The following is a 22,561-nucleotide window of genomic DNA, read 5'->3' as shown; positions in this document are numbered from 1 at the left end:
CCTGCTCTGGCCTATTGAGGGCAGCTACTTCCCAGCCTTCCCCAGAGGCCTGCCCCTCCCAGGGCCAGTTGGGAAGGAGCCCCCACAGATCTGGGAATCAGCTCTCTTTGGCATGGGGGGAACAAGTCCCCAAATCCCAGCTGGGGCCATGTCCCCCCCTCACTCCGCATCCCCTGCCCTCAAGTCACCTGCAGCCCCTCTAGCTGTAAGCTCCAGCTTGAGGCCTCTTAGAAAGGAGGCAGAGTCGCCGGCCGTAATATTTAATCAGTGCAGATTATTTACAGACAGACACTGATCCCCTCCCCACCCCCCTCGGCTGGCTCTCTGGTGGTTCTGAGGATGGAGTGGGGAGGACGCTGCTGGACCCGCACTGGGGGCCAGTCCACGAGGGGCCCCTCGCCCCAGGGGCCTCTGGGATTCCGGGCGGCAGGCCTGCTTGCTCACGGCTAGGGGAGCAGCGGGGACAGAGCCGGCTCTACAGTACCATTTCCCACGGCAGCCTCGCCTCCTGCTTGCTTCACGGAGGAAAAGAGGGCAGAATCACCTCCATCCACAGGGTTGAACCCAGGATCGGGGGAGGCCCCAGGCTACAGTGGGCTCCTCTGGGGGCTCCACAGTCCCGTCCCATAGTCTGAGAGAGAGGATGAGCTGCTGGCCACCACGCCACCCCCACCAGTGTCCCTGGGGGACAGCGAGCTGGGGGGGAGGAACCCCTTAAGCCTGGTGGGCATGCGTCTCTGGACATCTATAACCCCGGCCTGGACACCCATTATCCCCTCTCTCCCTGGGAGAACTAGGACACTGGCAGCTGAGCCTGAGGCTGGTGGGCTTCTGAGACCCCTGCGGTTGGTGGTCGGGGGGTGACAGGGGGAGGGAAGATGCTCGTGGAAAGAACCCAATTGAGTCGCAGCTCAGAGCAGAGTGGGCGGGAGCCTGGAAGCCCAGCCCCCAGGGGGCGTGGCTGGCGCTACCCTTGGGGGTGGGGCCTTGGCAGACCCGCTTTGGTCCTTGGTAAGGCAGGCCCAGGTACCCTTCTCCCGAGACGGGAGGAGGTACAGGGGAGCTGGGGGCTGCTGGCTCCGGGCTGGCCAGGTGCGGGCAGGGTTCTTGGGCCTAAGGAATCCCGACTGCTGGGGTTGTTAGAAGTGGGCTGGGAAGCAACCAAACCTCAACAGGACTCTCGATCAGCGGGCCCCCTCCCCTCCCTGCCCTCTTTGGCCTGAGGCTGCCACCAGGTGGAAGCTCTTTCTGAGACCCAGGTACTCAGCGTGGAGACCAACCCAGCAGCCCTTCACTTTTCCAACAGGGCCTTCTGACCCACTGCTCCTCTGGCTAAGCCAGGGGTGGGTGGGAGCCTAACTCCCTCTCTGGTGCAGAAGTATATTTAGAAACCTCTAAGCCCCTGCCTTTAGGGATCACCCTGAGGGACCGCCCTGGTCAGGCAAGTAGGAAGAAATGCTTAATTAGTGTGCAAAAAAAAAAAAAGATACCTGGGCATAAATAAACAAGGGGGCGGGGCTGGCAGGGATGTCAGCAGGCCTGGAGGGACCCCCACCCGGGGGCTGAGGAGCCACAGAAGGCTCTAGATGAAAGGCCCCAGGAGCTGTCTCAGAACCACAGGCGCGACCAGCCTGGCCCCTTAGCACCGTGGGGAGTGGGAGGGTCTGGCGCCAAGGGTCAGACCCACTCCTGCAGGGAGCGCTTGCAGTAGAGGAGCATGCGGGGCGCGCCCTTGCGCTGCATCTGCACCAGGGCGTAGGTGAGGCCCAGGATGCAGAGCAGCAGCAGCACGGGGGGCACCAGCACCATGACCATATTCACCGTCCGCGTGACCTCCTCCATCTGCACCACCACGCGGCTGCCCCCATCTTCGTCCGGCCCTGCCGCGCCGCCACCACCAGGGCCCGCCTCACCACCCTCCTCGCCCTCCTCGCTGTCACCGCCCGTCCCGGGCTCTGCACCCCCGTCGGGGTTGAAGGGTGGACGGGCCACGTCGGGCCACCGGGGCCCCGCCTCCACGTGCTCTTGGCAGCCCATGAAGTCCCGCAGGATGGACTTGGGGTAGCCGGGCTCCATTCGCAGGCGCTCGTTGTCAAACTTCCAGTATTTGGTGCCCTTGTAGAAATAGGTGTAGGCTGCAGAGGGCAAAGCAGGCCAGAGGAGTCTTAGGTGGGGGCTCTCAGCCAGCTAGAGACCCGTGAGGAGAACCAGGGAGAGCTAAAGGGGCCCTGGCTTTAAAACACCCTCTTTCTTACTGGCTTCCCTGGGCATTTTGAAATCTGTCCATGCTTTCTGGCTGGGCTGACACTGACCAGGGCAGTGCAGAGAGGGGTCCCAGAGCCTGCTGGGTCGGGGGCTAGAGTCAGGGGATCCAGTCTGGCTTCCTCCTACACTGGAGAGGACAGTGTCTTGCTCAAGGCCACACAGTCAGCCCCGGAGTGGGGCCTGATGCCCTCTTGGACCAGATCTCTGGTCCAGGGCACTCTGTGTCCTCAAACCAGGAAGGACCAGGTTTGAGCCACCAGATGCATCCCTGCTCAGCGGAGCACAATGAGGTCAGAGCAGCTGCAGGGTGAAGCCACCGTGCACGGAAGCCGTGTGACCCACCTGAACATTAGCAAAGCCAGCCAGGTCTCCCCTGAGCGCCTGAAGGCTGATGGGCATTCTGAAACTCACCAGAGACCCCGCTGGAGAAATAAAAGCCGCAACTCCCTGTTGCTCAGTTATAATGACAGAGATCAGGCTTCCCTGCCAGATAGGTAACGGGGGTTCATCGGGAGGACTCTTGCTCCCGAGGCTCTGAACCCAAGCTCACCCCACAACCCCGCCGGGCTCAAGGCTCTATGGGGAGCAGGGCAGCTCTGAGTACCAGCTCTGGACACAGGCTGGCCTGGCTGGACTCCTGACTCCACCACTTCCTCACTGTGCGATTTGGGGTCCTTTACTCAAGCTCTCTTTGGCCTCTGTAAATGGTGTCAATGGTCGCCTCGCCCAGCTGGGTCCCCCGTGCCTGTCATCTTGATGCTGGTGACCACAAGCAAGTCCTGTCCCACGTGTGTGGAGGCGGGGGGATGGTGGGTGCTGGGCAGGCTGGGCGGGGGCCGGCCTTGGTACCTGCATCATTGCTCAGGAAGGCCCCTTTAGGGGAGGCGGGGATCCCCTGCCACACGCTGATGGGCTTGGGGTAGCCGGGATCTCCACGCTGCGTCTCCTCGTTGAAGCGCCAATACCTGTGGCCAAAAGTACCAGGCTGTGGGCTGTGCCCGGCCTATCCAGGCCATGGGTTCTTTCTGGGAGAGCCTGAGGATGGGAGCCTTTTCCCTTTAGCGGAGGGGCGCTCACCTGTCCTCTTGGAAGAAGAAGGTGTGACCTGTGGGCTCCCACCAGATGGCTGTGTCGATGCGGTCGTAGGGGATGCCCAAGCCGTAGCTGGTCAGCGGCTGTGGGTAACCTGGCTCCAGGTTCGCTTCTCGGAAGAGCCAGTAGCGGTCACCTGCGGGAGGGGTTGGGGGGCAGGCACGGGGAGTGAGAATCTGGGTCCCCAAATTCACATTCACTGCTATACTCACCACGCACACACACACACACACACACTCTCATCCTTGTACACAGAACAAACACTGACACTCCACACCCAAGACAACTCACGCTCACATCACACGCATGTGGCACTTAGGGACACCTGTAATGTACCATTTATGTGTATACACATTGCCAGCGCACAATGACACACACACCACACACTCAATCGCAATACACACAAGCCTCTGATCCTGCTTGAACATCTACTCCCCCCACACACAGTTCTTGCAGAGAGAGAGGGAAGAGGCCTGGCCTCTGGATCTGGGGACTGTGTTCCTGGGGCCCCCCAGTGCACGGCCCAGGCTCCTCCCTTTTAGTGTGAGCCCAGCCCAGTCCTTGGGGACTTCCTGCCTGGTTGAGACTCAGGCCAGGGGGCCTGGGGACACAGCCAATCCTTCAGAGGTGCTGCCCTTGAGGCCCTTCCTGGGGGGCAGGCCTCAGAGGAGGGGCTGAGGGGAGGGAGCTCCACTGTCTCTGTAGACAGACCCAGGGACACTCCCCAGAGTGGGCTCGGGGACTCGCTCTTATGAGGAAGGGGCAAGAAAAGGCCTAGGCTGCAAGGAGGAGGGCGATGGGGCGGAGCCCCTGTGCTGCAGAAGGTGGACACTTGCCCTCAGTCAGTCCGCCTCTGCCCGCCAGGCCTCTGGGCCTGTCTAGCCCCACCCCAGCCCGGCCCTGCTGCCAGGGTCAGGTCCCCCTGAGTAAGCCCGCAGTGGGCGACAGGACGAGATGTGCACGCGGTCCCTCCTTTCCATCCTCCGTCAGGCCCAGCTGGGTCAGAGGTCAGGCCAGAGGTGCGGGCAGGAAGGCTGCCCAGCCTCCTCCCTCCCACCTGCCCCACTCACCTTTGAAAAAGACGAAACGCCCATCCTGGCGCTCATAGGCGGCACTGATGTCACTGGGCAGGCCCCGCCAGAAGTGCCCGATGGGCATGGGATAGTTGTCCAGGACGCGGTTGTGCCGCACCCGCCAGAACCAACGGCCCTGGGGAGGGTGTGGGGGTGAGTGGACGGCATGGGGGCCCCCACCCCCCCTTCCAGTGGGACACACTTGGGCTGGGAGTGACAGTGAGAAGAATGGGTCCTGGGGGCCAGGAACACCCTTGGTCTAATAGCATATTCAGACTGGGCGAAGAGGGGGTGGCTAGGGGCCCTGGGGCCATCTGTGTCCCCTGGAGCCACCGTGGAAGCTCTGGGTGAGGGCTGAGTGAGGGCCAGGCCCTGAAGTTGGCCAGCTCTGGGTTTGGTTCCCAGCATCACCTTTACTCAGTGGATGACGAGGACAATTCTCCCTGCCTGGGAGAGTCTGGTGCAGGGGGTCTTAGGAAGAGGGTGGCGGGTGGGGCACAAGGGTGGACCCCTAGGCTTATTGTACGACCCCAGGCAAGTCCCTTGTCCCTCGGGCTCTTTTCTTCCGGGTCTAGGGTCTGATGGCTCCCCCGGGGCCGCTGAGTGAGGGGGGCGGAGGTGGGGCAAGAGTCTGAGGGAGAAGTGGGAGGGAGCTCTCTGCTCTGAGCCTGGGCCAAGGGGCTAGGGGGGTGGCGCAGGCGGGGGCCAGACCTTGAACACGAACATCTCCCCCCGCAGCATGGCCACCGTGTCGAAGTCCCCGTCGCAGATGTTGGGGCCATACTGGTCGGGCCGCTCTGTGACGCGGGGTTGGGGTGGGGGGCCTGGCTTTGGAGGCCGCTCCGGCTTCCCACCTGGGGGAGGTGGCTGAGGGGGTCTGGGGGGCCGGTGGTCTGGCCGGCCAGGCCGCCGGGGGGTCACAGTGGGAAGAGGTTGGGTGGGCTGTGGCTGGCCATCCGGGGTGCCTGCAGAGGGGCAGGAGGGGGAAGTGAGGAGGGTAGCCCCAGAACCCAGCCAGGATGCCAGCTTCTCCTACTCGGAATCTTGGCGGCCTGGAGAGACCTGTGCCCCATGGGCAGCCCACCCAGGTGAGAGGCCCTATCTGACCACAGCAGACCCCTCCCCACACCACCATCGCTCGGGGGGACCTCCAGTCTCTTCCACGCAGTCCGTTCGTTGACCTCCCCACACTGGGCTAGGGTGACCGCGCCCTAAGGCCACCCCTGGCTGCACTTCCCCTTGGGGACGCTCCTCTTAGGAGGCTGGCTGGTTCCAGTGGAGGCTCCAGAAGCAGTAGACACAAGTGGAGGGAAGAATGTGGTTCCCAGGTGGCTGGGAACACAGCGAGGGCTTGGGGTGGTTACTGACCCACTGACCTGGCCCCCAGAGACCCCCCCATTGGGGGCTTCCTTGGTGGGGGTGGGGGTGGGGGTGTTACCTGCCTCAAAGGAGCTGGGAAGTGATAAACCAGCAATGCTCGGAGGACAGCCTCAGTGGGACACGCTTGGGCTGGGTGTGATGGTGGGAGGCACAAGGACCCCAGGGACACCCTGGGTCTAATAAAATATCCCACAGGGTGAGGAGGAAAACGGGGGCAGTGAGGGGCCCTGGGGCCGCCTGTGTCCCCTGGAGCCACCATGGAATCTCTGGGTGAGGGCCTGGGCCTGGAGTCAGCCAGCCCAGGACTGATTTCTAGCACCATCTTCTATTGACTGGATGACTTGGACCATAGCTAATTCTCTTGGGGCCTCAGTTTCCTCATCTACAAAATGGGTGTGGCCACAGTCCCTATGCTTCATGGGGCTGGGAGCTGAGAGCAGGCGTGCAGAGCCCTCTGTCCTCCACTGCCGCGCGCTCACCATAGAGCTGCTGAATGCCCCGAAGGTCGTCTTCGGGCAGCTGGAAGTTGTCGATGTCCATCCACTGGTAGAATGGTGCCATGATGGCGCTGGGGTTGCTCGAGTGCTCCAGCCCCAGTGCGTGGCCCAGCTCATGCACTGCCACCAGGAAGAGGCTGTTTCCTGTCATGGCGGGCAGTGGGGTCAGCTCTGGCCTGGCTCAGGACCTGGACACCCCACTCTATGGGTTGAGGGGCCCAAAGAGCCTGCCCACACTTTACTCTCAGAAGAAGCTGAGCCACTCTGACTTCTGGGCCTCTATCTTCCTCATCTGGAAAATGGGTACACCAATCCCTGCCTTCCTTTCCCTGTCACCCCCCTTGGAGATGATGAACAGCAGACTAAGACCAAAAGTCAATGCTCCCAAGAACTGCATGGGGGATGCTCTCCCCTCCCAGCCCCCAGCTCTACCCTCCCCACCCCCCACCCATGACATCACCCTGACCAGAGGTGCTCACCATGCAGGTCAGTGCTGGAGAAGGTCCAGGGCTCATCTGCATCAAAATGGGTGTCCCCACCCAAACCAGGGCCAGGGAAATAGGCGTGGGCTAGAAAGCCACCCGTGCCATCAAATGGCGAGCTGTCGCCATGGAAACCAGAGGCAAAGAGTACCATGATGTCCGCCTCCTTCTGCCGCCGCAGTCGGATGTCCTCATAAGGCACCTCCTGGAAGACCAGGGGCGTGGCCTGCTCCCACACACGGAAGGCCCGGCGCACCGCCTCCAGCGAGTGGTACCAGCCTAGCTTCTCTGTGTAGTTCTGGATGCTGCAGGTGGATGGGAAGATGTGAGTGAGCCCAGGGCCAGGGCTGCTGTCCATTGCTAGCATCCACTGGGTTGGGGGCAGGGACACATGGTCTCAGGGAAAAGGCATAGGATCTGAGCTCATTCATGGACAATGCTCATCAATACCGACCGTTAATTTACTCTGATGTGAATTTGAAAAAAAAAAAAAAGAACTAAGTTGTCAAGCCCAGGAACTCATTAGGATATCACTGAATAAGGTTGCATTTTGCCAAATACACTTATTTTAAGAAAACATTAAGTAATTAAAAGTATAGGTGATACAGAGCCAAGAGAAAGACCTAGAAAGTGGGATGCAAATGGCTGAGGTTTGGGAAACACAGGCCAAGTGGTTCTCAAAGTTGGGATCCAGAGTCAGGCTGAATCAGGCTCAAGGCTGGGCTCTAACATTTCCTGTGTAACCTTGGGCAAGCAACTTAAGTCTCTCTGAGTTTTAGCTTCCTCATCTGTGAAATGGGAAAGGAGGGCAGCACTTCTAGTATGGAGTCCCTGGGAGGATTCAGCGGCTCAACTCACTGAGAGCATGTGCCTGCACGTGATAAAAGCATGGTGAGGCCTGTTAGTTCCCATTTAAAGCAGATTAAGCATCTGCGTGCTAGACAGAGCTCCATCAGAGATCAAGAATCAGCTCATGGATCGAGAGTTCACTCTGGTGGCCTGGGTCCCTAGGGACCTCAGGAGCTGCTCTTCCTCAGGAGATGGAGCTGAGGGTGGGGTCATGGCTGGATTGGAACGGGAAGGGGGACCCTTGAGGACTTCTACGCAGCTCGAGGCTCAGGGGGATTTCTTGCCAAAGAACTTAAAAGAAAGGAAGGAGGGGTATTTGAAGCAGGGTTTGTGCGGGTGACTCGGTGCACAGATCCCCCCTGGGCAGATGCTGGACTGCCCAGATGCTCCAGGGCCTCCCTTATCCTACATACCCCTGAAGCCTCCTCCAGTGTAGGAGCCCACCTGGGCAGGTGAGGCCAGCCCTCGGTTGTTGGTGGGTGCGGGGAGGGAGGAAAGGAGGACAGAGCAGAGTTCAAAGGGTCGCACCGTTCTCTCGTTCTCTCGCGGGAAACTGCGGTGGGGGAGGGGCCGATCCAAGCAGCATGGGGGTGGGATTGGATGGGGAGGCCGGGCACCCTGCAGTGGGCTGCTGGGAAAGGAAGCCTTCCAGACAAGCCCACCGGGAAGCCTGAGGCCTCAGCCCAGGAAATAAGCGGTCCCAGTGCTTCAGAAACACGCCCTGAGTGGAGGTCACCCTGGGCAGCTGGAGTCTCTACCTGAAGGTCAGGTGGTGGTTGTTCCACTTCCTCCCTGTGAGGGCGTAGCGCTTCCTTCGCCGCCGCAGGTTGGCTTTCACACGTACCCCGAACTGGTCTGGCACCCCACAGCGGGGCCGCTTCATCCACCTGGGAGCACAAAGCCTCGTCTCAACACACCTGCCTGCTGGGCACCGCCTCTTCCAGGCAGTCCACCATCTCCCACCCTCTGGCCACTGGCCTCCAGCTGCACCTATTATGAGGGCAGCGGCAGTGAGAAGACTCTCCCTAAGCTTTGAGCTCCTTCTCAGGAAAATGGTATGACCTGGTACTGGAAGACTGCATGCCTAGGAGTGGCTCTGCAAAGGACAGCCCCTGTTTACCCGTATTGCCCAGGAGCAGGAGGTGAATTACCCTGAGCCTTTTATCCCTGATACCTTCTGCTCTGAGTGCTCATCAAGAATGTGGCTCTGGGTCACAGCATCTCTGTCAGACTCAGAGCAAGGCCTAACTAGGCAATCAGAGCACATATACCACACCTCCCATTCCCAAACCTGTGGCAGACACCACTAATCAATCCTGTGCTCCTTGCTGCTGAGCTGGGTTTCGGCCTCAGGAGCTTCTTCAACACAAGACAGCAGCAGCCCCTCCCAACCAATGAGAGCTAGCATGGAGGATCGAACCCTTTGCCACCTCATATCTAGGCCACCCTTTCCTGGAAAACTCCACAGGCCAAGCCTTCAGAGCAGGCTGGAAGGAGGGCAGGTGCTAGTGGGGTCTGGGAATGACCTGACGGAAGGACTCACGCCTTGGTCTCTTCGTCCAGCACACCCGTGACGGGGATCCCGTAGAAGCGCTGCATCTCGGCGAGGGCCGAGGCCAGGATCTGGGCGGAGCGCATGGTGGACATGTGACGGCTGGGCTGGGGCAGGTAGCCGTAGAGCCGCAGCCAGTTCTGCAAAGGAGAGGCCACGGCCTGGTCAGCAGGTCCTGGCACCCTGACCTCCAAGCATGCACAGTCTGCCTCCCACCCCCTCCCATCCCCATCACCTCCCACCAGTGTGGGCTTCTGGAGCACTCTCCCTGCTTCCACTTCCTGTGGTCTGTTCTCATACAAGAGCTGGAATAAAAGGCCAGGACTGATCAGTCCTCCGCCTAGAACCCTCCAAAGACGCCCCGTCTCAGAGGAAAAGCCAATTCTTACAGGAGCTACTGGGCCCCAGGTTGGCTCTCAGACCTCACTCCTATCATTCATTCAGCCCAACCGGGCTCTCTTGCCTTGGGCCTTCGCATTTGCTGTTCCTACTGCCTGGAGGGCTCTTCCCAGACATCTGCATGGCTCATGCCTTCTCTGTCTTCAGGTCTCTGCTTCCTCACCTTATTGGAGGGGCATTCTCTGACAAATGTAGAAAACATACCCACCTACTGCACCCTGCACGCCCTCCCGCCCCTGCTTGCCTGCCCTCGTCACCATCTGACACACTATGTTTCACTTGGCTGTTTACTTTTTGTCTTCCCCCATGAGGATGGTAGCTGTGTCCATGATAGCCCACAGTTGCCATCTTTATTATTGCACTGGCCCCTGCAGGGGTGGGTCCCCTACCATCCAGGCAGACCATTGGGACCCCTATGGGGTTTAGAACCTCTTGAGTTCTCACCTAGTAGGAAAACCATGGGGCTTCCCTAGTGGCTCAGGTGGTCAAGAATCAGCCTGCAATGTGGGAGATCTGGATTTGATCCCTGGATCAGGAAGATCCCTAGGAGAAGGGAACGGCTACCCACTCCAGTCTTCTTACCTGGGAAATCCATGGACAGAGAAGCCTGGCAGTCTACAGTCCATGGGATGGCAAACAGTCGGACACAACCGAGCGACTAACACTCGCACCAGGCCCTAAGCCTTCTGGAAGGAGAGCAGGTAAGTTCAGGGAGTCCACCCAGGCCCAGCAGGGTGGGACCGGAGGCCTGAAGTTCAGTCTCTGCTCTGCCACTAAGTCTGTTCTCTCTGGGCCTGACTTTTCTCATGTGAAAGATGGGGAGCCATAGGGTTACTGGTGGGTGCAATGTGAAAGAGACAGCCCTGTGAAGAGCAGCTGGCACACAGTGGGGGCGCCTCCCTCCTTCAGAATTTGCTTGGCTCGTCTTTTTTTTTTTGATATAAAAAAAGATTTAAAAAATTGTATATTTATTTGGCTGCGCTGGGTCTTAATTGCCGCATGTGGGATCCTTGATCTTCCTTGCAACATGTGAGATCTTTAGTCGCGGCGTGCAAACTCTTGGTTGCAGCATGTGGGATCCCTGACCAGGGATTGAACCCAGACCCCCTGCATTGGGAGTTCAGAGTCTTAGCCCCTGGACCACCAGGGAAGTCCTTGGGCAAATCTTCTCATTCATCTTACCCATCTGTCTGTCCACCCACCCAGCCAGTCACCATGCCAGCTGGAGGCCATGGAGGAGGTGGCTGACCTCCAGGGGCTTACGATTTCCCCAGGGAGACCCACTGCAGAGAAGTTCACACCTGCAAGTTTGTGAGCAGATAGGACCACTGCAGTTGAAACCCAATGGTGGGATCCCCAGTGAGCCAAGCTGAGTGGTGCTGAGAAAGGGGACTCTGCCCTGTCCACCTCGTGCCCACAAGGCAATGAGAACATGGTGACCACTGTGGGAGGTTGGTCAGCACAGAGGCCAGGGGCTGCTGTGGGCCTTGGCCACATGGAAGCGTGTCCTTTGAAGCTTTCCTTGTTATCCTCAGTCTCTGAAAACCCGAGTGAGGGGACCTGCTCTGAGAGGCTCTGGAAGGCAGAGGCTGCAGAGCAAGGGCCTGCGGGGCAGATGGAGGCTGGACACAGATGCTGCTCTGGGCCGACAGCCACGTGTCAGCTGCCTGGGCCACACCCACATCAGTCTGCCACCAGGGCCACATCCAGTTCCTCAGGTACTGGCTCCCCTCGGTGCCACCCTGGCCCCTGGCCAGGCCCCCGGAGCGGACGGGCTGCCCACACGGCCCAGCTCAGCCATGCCAGGCTGCCGCTGGAGGGAGCGGAGGCTGAGCCAACAAGGGCGGAGGCGGGAGATGGCCAAAGGCTGAGGACGCCGAGCCTCAGCTTGGAGGGCTCGCAGGGCCCTGGGTGACAGTCACAGGACAATTAACGAGGCAGAGACACCGAGCTGGGAAACCACCACGTCTCTGGGGACAGAGCCTCGTCAACCCCCTTTATATTACTGTGCCTCTGTAAAAGGGGTGGTGTCAGGACCTGCTTCATCTCAGGGGTTTCTGCGAGGATGAAATAGGGATGTCCACAGGAGCCCTGGGCACCGTGCTGGGCGGGGAAAGTGCTCAAAAAGTGTATTACTAATGACAGGGCTGGGGTGGGGGTGGAGGGCTGCCTCGTTGTTCCTAGAACGGCAGACTTTTGCCTCTATCGACAGGGTTGAAGGATCCAGGTTGGGACAAGGCAGCCTCAGGGCTGGGGGAGGTCGGAGTGCCCTGCGGCACCCGCCACGGGCCCCCCTCTCCCCTCCAGCTCCTTCCTCCAGCTTCCAGACCCTGGCAGTGTTCCGGGCGCCCTCCACAGCCTTCTTCCCAAGCACAGAAACCTTTCCCGAGGCGCCTGTTCTGTCTGGAGGGGGACGTCCACCGCTCTTGATGGACAGTTTGCCTGAAGAAGCCTGGAGAGATCTAGAAGGTGAGGCTGTGAGGTTGGCCAGCTCTCAGTGAGAGGGATCCGGCTGGAGGTGGGGGGAGGGCCTGGGGCTGCAGCTGACAGACTAGGGCACCTCTACATCGTCTATTTGCGTAAGGTAGAAATATCCGGGGAGCGCAATCACAGGCCACCAAGGGGCTGATTAGTGGTGTCTGGCGAGTGACAGGAGGAGGGCAGGGCAGGCGGGGGAGGCTGGCTGGGGCCCTGGGGAGGGGAGAGGAGGGCGAGGGAGGGAGCTGGGCCTGTCTGCAGTGAAGAGGTCCAGAGCCCGGCGGGGCGGAAGGGGCAGAGGGGCCCCTTCAGTACTGAGACAGCTTGGGGGCTGACACTAAAGGCCCAAGGGTGCCTGTGGACCCTCCGTCACACTGCCAGGCGCCCTTTGAGTCCCAGGGAAGCCAAGAGCTTCCACCTCGGTATCAGCCAAGCCTCCTCGGTGACAAATGTCTCTCGGCCAGTGTCTGGGTAGAAAGCTGAGGCCGAGGACTGGTGACGTGAGTGGACTAGGCTGAAACGGCCTTGGCAGAGCAGCTGAGTCCCTGGATGATAAGGCGAAGGAGCCGATGGAGATGCCTGACTGGCAAGCAATGGGCTCACAGCTGACCAAGCACCAACCAGTCTTCACCACCCGCGGGGCTGGGGCTGCCCCCAACCCTGCCTCCGCCAGTATCCAGGAGGAAGTTTCTCATCACCCTACTGTTCTAAGTGTGACAAGCCCTGCAGGGGAGGAAAAGAGCATGGGGCGGGGGCAGGCACCGGCGAATGGCAGGTGCTGCCCGGATTCCAGTCTCCTGAGGGGCTCTGCAGCCACGGGACAAAAACGGGGAGCAATTTCCAAAGTCACGACAGACCCCTGGTCTCAAAGTGGGGGAGAGGCTTGCTCAAGCCTCCACTGCTCCTACCGGGATAAACACTGCCTCCTGCCCCCTTCCATCAGGACTCCTTTTCCTGTCACCTGAGTCTCACAGATGGGATGAACCAAGCAGTGAAGTTCTGTTTCTCACAAGGGGAAACTGAGGCTCAGGCAGGCCCATACGCCACAGGGTAGGGAGACCCCCTCCGTGAGAATCACTGCCCAGTGGGAGGCAGGGAACGGTTCTACAGGGAGAGCACAAGGCCCCCTCCTGCCTCCTGCAGCCCAGGGAGGGAGGCTGTTGTGGGAGAACTGCCCCCACCAACCCATTCTTTCAGCTATTCTTTCTCCAGCTCCAGACCCCATCCCATAAGTATGGACAGAAGCTTCAGGCGAGTGGCTGGCCCCAGGCAAGGAGATGTAGGGCCATCTAGAGTCTTGGGGTTGGGGCTTTCCTGGCCCCCTGGCCCTATAGCAGAGGCCATAAATACAGCAGCCGGGGGCTGAGAATCTGCCGGAGCCAGGCTGTCGATTCCCATCACCCCATTCAATGCTCACAAGTAGCCCATCCCCATTACACAGACTGCAAGGTTCAGAGAGGGTGCACGGCTCACCCAGGGTCACACAACCAGTCTGTGGGTAGAATTGGAGCCCAGAGGCAGCACTGTCGGCTCCTCTTGGCCTAAGGCTGGGGATGTTGGGCTCTGGCCCATCTGGGGAACCATGCCCAGCACAGTGCTGGGGGAGGGCACTGGGGGAGGGAGTTTAATCCTCCCCGCCATGGGTGTCTGGGTCTGGGCACTGGGCCACATCAGCAGGGCTGCTCCCCAGGACTGCTGAGACCTCGCCAAGGCAGGCCCTCCCCCATCCTGTGGGCGTGTCTGGGAAGGAGCCACCAGATCAATACTGTGCATTAAGCAGTCTCCGGGGTAGGGGCAAGCCTCAGCTACCCCACAGCCAGCTCCTCCAGGCTCAGATCAGTGGAGCCCCCTCCCACCCGGCCTTATCAGACCCCACTCGATAAGAGCAATCTCTCCTGGCTCAGCTCTGCTTCTGTCACACCGCTTTCTCTGCAGGCCAGGCAGACCCTGGCAGGATTGCCCAGACAGGCACAAAAGGCATCTTGTCAGGCCCGTCAGCAGTGGACACAGACCTTTCATGGTGTCCTGGGACCAGTTACGGGGGCCCCAAGCCAGGCCGCCCTGTCCTTGGTGGACCATTTACTTTTTTAGAGGTAGCATGGTTCATATTCAAGCGGTTTGAGAACACACTTGCTCTCCTGGGGCTCAAATCTAAGCTCTCAAGATGGGACAGCTGTAGTTGGGGAAGGGGCTCCAGGTAGTAGGCAGAGCTGGTGGGGTGGGGATGTCAGGCCAGGGAAACAGGAAGGAAGGGGCCTCCCCCGCAAGCCCCGCACTCCTTAACCTGGAGGAAACAACAGCTGGGTCCTTTGGCCAGCGGGTGGCAGGGGTGGGGTGAAAGGGCCCTGTTGGCTGGTGGTTTTGGGTTGGCTGAGGGCCAGGCCTGGGCCGTCCACCTGGAAACCCCCCTGTAGGTATGGTCTTTGCAGTGGGTCTGGCCCGTGCGGCTGCACAGGTCGGGGGTAGGGCTCCGGACTCACATGGTTGAGGGAGGCCCTGGCCCCACCCCCATCCCCTCCTTCCCACCTGGCTCTGGCCCAGCAGGCTCCAGTCTGGCCATGGAGCTTCCAAAAAATGACACCGTGGGCTCTGAGCTGCAGCCTTTCACCTAGCCGGGAGCTGGGAGCTCAGGCTCCAAGCCACACTGAATGGCTGGGCTACCATACAGGCTGCAGAATCAAGGGTAATTTTCTCACCTCACAGTCTCCACTTCCTCTTCTGTACAGTGGGGTCATGATTACACCTAAACTTACAGAGCTAATTCAGGATTAAATGTGAAAATCTTACAAAACCACTGTAGGCCCTGCTCAGGATGGAATCAAGTATGTTGAAGGTACTCAAAAGTAACGCCTGGTCCTCCCCTGGGCACCACGTGAGGGACAGACACCATGTGGAACATTGGGTATTTTATACACAAACACACTGAATTTCCCCAATAATACCATCCAGCAGATACTACTACTAGTCTCATTTTGTAGACAAGGAAACTGAGGCTCTGTCTGTCTGAGTCTCGAAGTTCGACTCTGCGACCCCATGGACTGCAGTACATTACATCAGGCGTCCCTGTCCTTCACTGTCTCCCGGAGTTCACTCAGATTTGTGTCCATTGAGTCAGTGATGCTATGGAACCATCTCTAACCGTGTTGCCTAGCTGAGGCTCCAATGGGGTCAATGATTTGCCCAACAGCAAATCCCATTTGCTTCTCACTGTATTTTGCCACCATTCTGCAAGCACTTCCTATGTACCAGGTGCCGTGCTCAAGTACGGTGGACTCGAAGTTGGGCTCTCACCCCTGGGAGGTGGGGGGTGCGGTGGTCAGTACCTTCTGGGAGGACAAGGTGGTGTCCAAGGCTCGAGAATTAGTCCTGGAGAGCAGCTCCAAACCTTGGCCTCCAGCCTCCATGGCTCTGAGGGCTGGCTAATGGCTGGGACCCAGGGTCTGTCTGTCTAGATCCTAGAGGTTGAGTTGGGTCTACTTGTTCATTGTCTGCTGATCCCACGAGGGAAATGGGAGCTGGTGAGAGGTGCTCCTTTTTGTCTCTCTGATCCAGGCCCACCTTGAACATCTCTGCTGTTTACTCCCATAAAGCGCTCAGGCATCCCTAAAACCAGGGTCCTGCTGGGGAATGGCTTCATATGAGCCTAACTCAGTTGAGGCTTGTCCAGTCAGAAAGCGCCTATTGTGTGTCTCAGGCCTGGAGTGATCAGCAGCTGACAGGGTGCCAGGTCTGCACCTTCATCTGTGGACTCCTCCTGGGGCCCTCTTTGAGATGGAGGAAGCTCTAAGCAGAGAGCCCCAAGCCCTCTCTGCTTCTGCTGATCCAGAGAACACTTCTCCACGCCCAAGGCAGAGCTGGCCACGGGGTTTGGCCCCTGCCTAAGGAGCCAGCTGTGTGAACTACATGAATCTTGGGGCAATACTGAAGGTGCCAACTGCCTTAGTCCATCCTGGCTGCTATAAGGAAAATACCATAAGCTGGGTGGCTCATAACAACATTTATTTCTCCCAGTTCTGGAAGTAAGAAATTCAAGTTCAGAGTGACAGGTCTGGCTGCTAAGTTCTTGCTGTGTCCTCACACAATGGAAGGAGCAAGGGAGACTTCGCCAACAGTTTTTGTATTTTATCTTTTTACATCTCATTCGCACCACGAGGCATGTGGAATCTTAGTTAACTGTTGTTGTTTAGTCACTACGTCATATCCGATTCTTTTGCAACCCCACGGGTTGTAGCCTACCACGTTCCTCCGTCCATGAAATTCTCCAGGCAAGAATATTGCAGTGGGCTTGGGTTGCCACTTCCTTCTCCAGGGGATCTTCTCAACCCAGGGATTGAACCCGCGTCTTTTGCATTGGCAGGTGGATTCTTTATCACTGAGCCACCACGGAAGCTTAGTTCCCTGACCAGGGACCAAACCTACACCCTCTGCATTGGAAGCCTGGAGTCTTAACCAGTGCAACACCAGTTAAGTCCCTCAGACAGTTTTTAGAATAACACTAATCCCACCCACGAGGGCTCTGCCCTCATGACCTAATCACTTCGCAAAGGCCCCCACCTCCAAATATCATCACCTTGGGGAAGTTTGGTTTCAACATATTATTTGAGGAAGGTGGGGGGTAGGTAGAGGGAGGGGAGGGGCTTCACTCAGTCTATAGCGACAACTTTAATCGGACGGGGGAAGCTGCAGCCACCACAATGACCACCACAGCTGAGCTGGCCTCAGGCAGAAGTGAAACTGTCGGCTGGACAGAAGGGTCCATGCAGGGAACACCTGGAGGGCACGGAGGGGTGGCCAGAACCCAGTGCTTGGCGGGGAGAGGTTTATCCTTGCTGGGCAGTCTTGCTATTCTAAGTTGGTAGTAGAGAATGTGGGCAGTATTTGGAGGGATTTTGGAGGAAGTATTTGGAGGGATTCTGGGGGAAGTCTTCTTTGGGGGGGGGCATCTGGGTGTGTTTCTAGGTTATTTCCTCCCCACTCTCCTTGGACGCAAATGAAGCAGTTTGCGTCTAGGGGTCAGAACAGGCAGGTCTGTGATGAACAGACATGGAATGCATGCAGGGCTGTTCTCTGCAAGGAGGCAGCCGACTGACTGGACCCCAGGGCAGCCCAAACACAGGGCCCTGGCGAAGGACTTGGCATAAAGGGCGTGGCCCAGTTAGATCCCAAGTCCCTGGCAGCACTCATCAGCCCAGTTCTCCATGGGTTTTGAAACAAAGTATGGAGAACAGTGGCTTGCTACTGGTAAAAGAACAGAAAGAAAAGATTCAGCTTCTATAGGTTCTCAAAGACAAGGCCCTCAAACTAACACACCTCTTCCCCTTGCGGGTGGGCATGGGGGCCCCTGCAGCTTCTGCTCCACAGTTAGGACAGGGCACTAATATGAGCACACCCGCGGGGCTCCAGGGGCCAGCATGGAAGTATGGATGGAGACCGGAACACCGGAAGCCTGGGGCTGTGGATCACCAGTCAGACCTGAAGGTCAAAGGCAGAATTCGAGCTGATCCCTACCCTCCTTTGTCTGCTCCCCTCCTCAGCTGCTGGGTAAGGGCAAGGAAGATACCCAGGAGTCTGCTCAGGGAAAGTGGGTGTGCCCATGATTAACTGGCAGGGGCACCACACCTGTGAACTCTGGCAGCCTGAGTCACCTCCCTGGGGCAGGGCAGGAGGGCTGAGGGCCTAGAGGTGTGTAGGGGGTGGGGAGAGACCAAAGCTTCTCTGATGAAAACCAAAGGCACTTAAGTGGACTAGGTGCTGGAGCCAGAGATAGGAGGATAGAAAGGGGAGTCTGGATTCTCAAGCCAAGGAGGCCAGGAGTTGCAGCTCAGTCAGGCAGGGAGGGCCTGGTTTATGCAGAATGGCTGCAGACTGGGGCTTGACAGCCATAGAGGGAGTGGGACAGGGCAGAATGGCTCAGTGGTGGCTTCCCCAAGAAAGACAGCCTTTTCCAGGCTGGCAGGTTGCATGTGTGTGCTGGCTCTGAGCACCTGCCTGATTCCTTAGCCTGATGAAACTCTGCCCTGGGAGGGAGGGAGAGAGGAGCTGGCTTTGACTCAGTTGCTCAGAGACTGCCCTAGCCGTGACCTGACCCAAGGTCTGGAGCTGTGGTCAAGGACCAAAGCCCTTCTTCAAGGGATGGAGACTCTGGACACAGGGTGTAGCCAGGCCCATGAATCTCTGAGGCTGGTCCTTGGAGCGCCTGGACTTGGCACAGTTTTCCTATAGCCTCGGGGCTAATGGGCTGGCTGTGGGCCCAGATCTGGCCAGACTTGATAGGACCCTAAGGAGCAACACCCTGTACCCGAAAGCCAACTGTAGAATCTGGGCTAGCCCACCAGTCTTGAGCCCCCCATCTACCTTGGCTTCCAGCATTCAAGGGTCCCCTGTACTCTCCAGAGTTTCTTCCCGCAACAGCCCAACCCAAGTGTCCCCTGAGGAGAGGGGCTGCAGGTCAATCAATCCCTAGTCGGTGCTACACCGGTGTAGGCCCACGGTCTGTGCCCTCAGTGCAGACCCTGAAAGGTGAAAGGTGTTAGTCGCTCAGTTGTGTCCCACTCTTTGCAACCCCATGGACTGTAGCCTGCCAGGCTCCTCTGCCCATGGAATTCTCCAGGCAAGAACACTGGAGTGGGTTGCCATTCTCTTCTCCTGGGGATCTTCCCAGGGTCTCTGGCATGGCACGTGGACTTCTTACCATCAGAGCCTACAGGGAAGCCCCCAGTGCAGACCCTGGGCAGCAGGTACTCACTCAGCTGGGAGAGGAGAGGGTGATGGAGAAACAGAAGCAAAGGAGAGAACAAAAACCCTCAGACCACAGATCCCAGTGCCCGAGCTCCTATCCATCTAAGATGCCAAATCACAATACTTAGCTACCAAATCCCAGTTTGGTCCGCAAGTGCTTTCTGTTCAGAGATGCTATTTCTAAGTAGATTATAAACTCCTGGGGGGTGGGTCTGTGACTTGCAATTCTTTGGCATTCCACTCCAGAGAGTGGCAGGTGGGTGCAAACAGCACTATCTGGCCAGTACTTGGAGGCAGGCTGAGGGCCATTTCCCACCGGCAGGAGTCTTCAAATAAGCCCCTGCCTGTCTGCATGTGTGAATCAGGGGCGGGGTGGTGGAGCTGGACTGGGCATGGCCTGGGCTCCCGGCTCTGCCTCCTACCAGGGCCTGGCTCCCTGCTGCTTTCCCTGCCCAGGCCGTAGAGGGAGGGCAGAGCAGGTGGGGAACTGGCTGGGAGGTGTAACTTGAGCTGGGAGGAATTCCCTGCCCTTCCTCCGAGCTTTTATTAAAAGTAGGGCGGGGAAGGGCAGGCTTCTATCGGAAAAAACTCCCAGGCAGCCGGGGAGGTGGGGAAGCCGCAGGGCGGGTTGGGGTTGGGGGTGGGGTGCTAGAAGGGAGCACCGGCCTGGCTGCAAATAGAAACGGCAATCAGGCCCGTAACCCGGGCGGCGGGAGGCTTCAGGCCGGCCCAAGGGCACTGAGGCCCAAGCCTACTGGGGACGTGCAGAGAAGGGTGTCTCCTCCAACATGCATCTACACCTCACCTCTTCTCTGGGGCAGGAAGCAGCGTTTTGAGTGTCGGAGAAAGAACATGTTCGCTTTTGCTCTGACTCAGTGGAGCTAGCGCCTTCACTGTCCCTAGTCCGGAGGGCAGCGCTCGGCGACCCCGTGGAGACTCAGCTCTACACCAGGAGGCCCCGCCTAATCATACATTATACATTGGACCGATCCAGAGATGAGTCTCCGTAGGGACGTCAAGCGGGTTCCTGGTGAAAAGATGTTCAGAGTCCACCCTCTTAGACCCGGGCCTTGGCCGTAGGGGCGCCGGTGGAGGAAGCGCCGGGTGAGATCCGGTCTCCCTCTTGATCCCATCTGGCGGTGGCACGACTTGAGCGCAAGAGTCCGAGAAAGTCGCCAAAGCGCCCCCTCAACCCTGATCGGCTGCCTCGGAGGTTCGCACCCCTTCCCCCTACCCCAGCGCGCCGCACGAGTCTCAGTGTCACCCAAACTAACGCGGGAGCGCTGCCGCTGTGCTCAAGGTCCCCACCCCCACCCCCGGGGCCCAGAGCAGCCCCCTCTCTGTTAGCAAAGAACGTCACCGCGCGTCTGCAGGGCTCTCGAGGAATCGGGCGTCCGGAAGAGAGGGGAGAGGAACAGGGGCTGGGGGCCGCCGAAGCAGCTCCCGGGAGGAGGGTTGTGAAGGATCAGTGCCCTGGACATGGCTGGAGGAGTAGAGAGTGGGCTCAAGCCCTACATCCTCCAGGGTTTGTGAAGAGGTGCACCGCCAAGGGCCAGCTGGAGATGGTCATCTGGCCCGGTCCCCTTTCTTCCCCGCCCCCAACTCCGGGACAGGGGCTCATCTCTGCGCGCTTCCCCTCCACGCTTCAAGCTGCGGGCGTGGCTTCCTCCCCACCCTCAAGTCCCCCAGCCTCAAGTTCTCCAACCCCCGGCAAAGCGGTTGGCGAGGGTCCTTACCTCCGCATTGACTTCGGCGTCCTCCGCCGCTGCGCCGCGGCCCAGGCAGCTCAGAAACACCAGCAGCAGAGGCAACAGTTGCGGCCGTGCAGCCGCCTCCCGGCCGCCAAGGAGACTGCCCGCCCAGCCCGGCCGTCCGGGCGCGCTCCGGTCGCTGCCCATGCCCGCGGGGCTCGCCCGCTTGCGGGCGCCGGGTCCCTGCACGCGGCTCGGAACTTGCGACTCCCTGGCTCCCCGCCCGAGCCTCGGCAAATTCCCACGGCCGAGGAGAAGCGGGCCGGGCAGGTCCGGGCGCGCGGAGCCGGCCCACTAGGGAGAGGGCGGGCCGGAGTCGCCCGCCGCGGAGTCCTGCAGCCTCGGCGCCAGGGGCCCGGCTGAGAGCAAGCGCAACTCCGGAGCCTTTGTCTGCTTCAGCGCTCCGGCCGCCCGATCCCGCGGTGTGCCCTGCGCGCCCAGCTCCTTCTGTCCATGTTGAGGGGCAGGCGCTGCCGGGAGCGCGCGCCTCCCGCTCGTGAATCCTGCTCGCCCCGCGTCCGACCCGGCCCGGCTCCCGGGCAGCCTAAGAATGAGGCGCAGGGCGCGGGTCGGAGCGAGTGAGCTAGCCAGGGAGCCGGCGCCCGAGGTTCCCGGCGAATTCCGCGCAGCTCCGGGCGCTCCCGGCCCTCCTCCCCGCGATCCCCTACCGCGGCTCTTAAAGGGCCAGCGCTCTTGTGGCAGACCGGCCCGGGCGGGGGCCGGGGGCGGTACCTCAGCCCGAGGTTTCTAGGTAGCAGGTGCCGGCGGTGGAGCGGAACCCGCGGCCCCTTTTACTCTCCCGGGACGGCGGGAATCTTCTCCAGCCCGCCCCCGCCACTCCCATCCTTGCTTTGGGGGAGCCGGATTGACCCCCCGCCAAAGCGGCCCGCCCCACAGAGGGAGGGGCAAGGAGGAATGATGACGCCTCTTTCTCCCACCTACTGGGTTGGTGGGGATAAACTGAGACAGCGGGGTCTGGAAGGTGGGCCTTGGAAGGGGATCCAAGCGTCTGGTTTTAGGCTGAAAAAGAAAAAAGATAAAAACCCAGAGATTGGTTGGCCTAACGCCTCTTTTCAAAAGCCTCGGGCTATCTTTGGCCCTTTCAGGACTTTTCTCAGTTTCCCAGTGAAGCGTTGGGTACCTTGGATGCCATGCGACAGAGATGAGGTTGCCGTCCTGGGTGGCTACAAACGTGCAGCATGGAGATGCGCAAGTTAATTAACTTTTCTGAACCGCCAAGTCCTTATCTGGAATGCAGGGCAAAGGGCTGGGGTGGGCAGTTAAGACATGCTTCCGGCTCCTGGCCTAGCACACGTTGGGTGTCCAAGCAAAGAACATTATTTTGTACAAACGAAATGTGACAGTGCAGCCCCGCAGGGTGCTGGGCGGGTGGGCAAAACTGCCCGCAGAGCGGACTTGAAAGTGCTAGTCCCCTGGTGGCTCAGATGGTAACGAATCTGCCTGCAATGTGGGAGACCCGAGCTCGATGCCTGGGTCGGGAAGATCCCCTGGAGAAGGGCGTGGCAACCCACTCCAGTACTCCTGCCTGCAGAATTCCATGGACACAGGAGCCTGGCGGGCTGTACAGTCCATGGGGTTACAAAGAGTCGGACACGACTGAGTAACTGTCACTTAATTCTGTTTCAGGATCGATTTGAGGATCTGGTTGGTTTGGATGCTGAAGGCAAGAGGTGGGAGGCCTGGGGTCTAAGGTTCACAAAGGTAACCTTCCAGACTAAGGGAAGTCCTGACCCGACGGACTGGCGTCAGGTCAGGCGGTGATGGCGCCCGCGGGAGGGCAGGAGGGCGGAGACCTCACCGGAGCCGCCTCCCAGCCCCGGAAATGGGAGCTTTCTTTACCTGAGGGCAGGTTTCCATAGAGTAAGCCCTCGGGGTCGCCGGCAGGCCTCCCAACCTGGAAATCCGCAGAGATCTGGCAGGGCTTCAGAAAAGGCCTGTTCACCGACAGGCCAGGTGAAGACAAAGAGTACTGTTTGTTTTTTTC

General features: G+C 59.4%; 1 protein-coding gene across 1 annotated transcript; it reads right to left on the bottom strand.

Annotated features, from left to right (window-relative positions):
• Positions 1-252: 252 nt before the first annotated feature.
• On the bottom strand, positions 253-20,708 carry MMP15 (matrix metallopeptidase 15). Its single transcript, XM_052655849.1, has 10 exons — positions 20,542-20,708; positions 9,182-9,330; positions 8,397-8,525; positions 6,787-7,094; positions 6,290-6,451; positions 5,142-5,395; positions 4,428-4,566; positions 3,343-3,493; positions 3,115-3,230; positions 253-2,135 (listed from the first exon to the last, which is right to left on the bottom strand). Exons 1-10 carry the CDS (start codon positions 20,701-20,703, stop codon positions 1,678-1,680), a joined length of 2,028 nt encoding a protein of 675 aa, XP_052511809.1. The 5' UTR covers positions 20,704-20,708; the 3' UTR covers positions 253-1,677.
• Positions 20,709-22,561: the final 1,853 nt, after the last annotated feature.

This window comes from Budorcas taxicolor, chromosome 18, assembly GCF_023091745.1.
Source record: "Budorcas taxicolor isolate Tak-1 chromosome 18, Takin1.1, whole genome shotgun sequence".
Classification (NCBI taxonomy): domain Eukaryota; kingdom Metazoa; phylum Chordata; class Mammalia; order Artiodactyla; family Bovidae; genus Budorcas; species Budorcas taxicolor.
The sequence above is the reverse complement of the archived record's forward strand: the minus strand, read 5'-3'. Positions and strand labels throughout refer to the sequence as shown.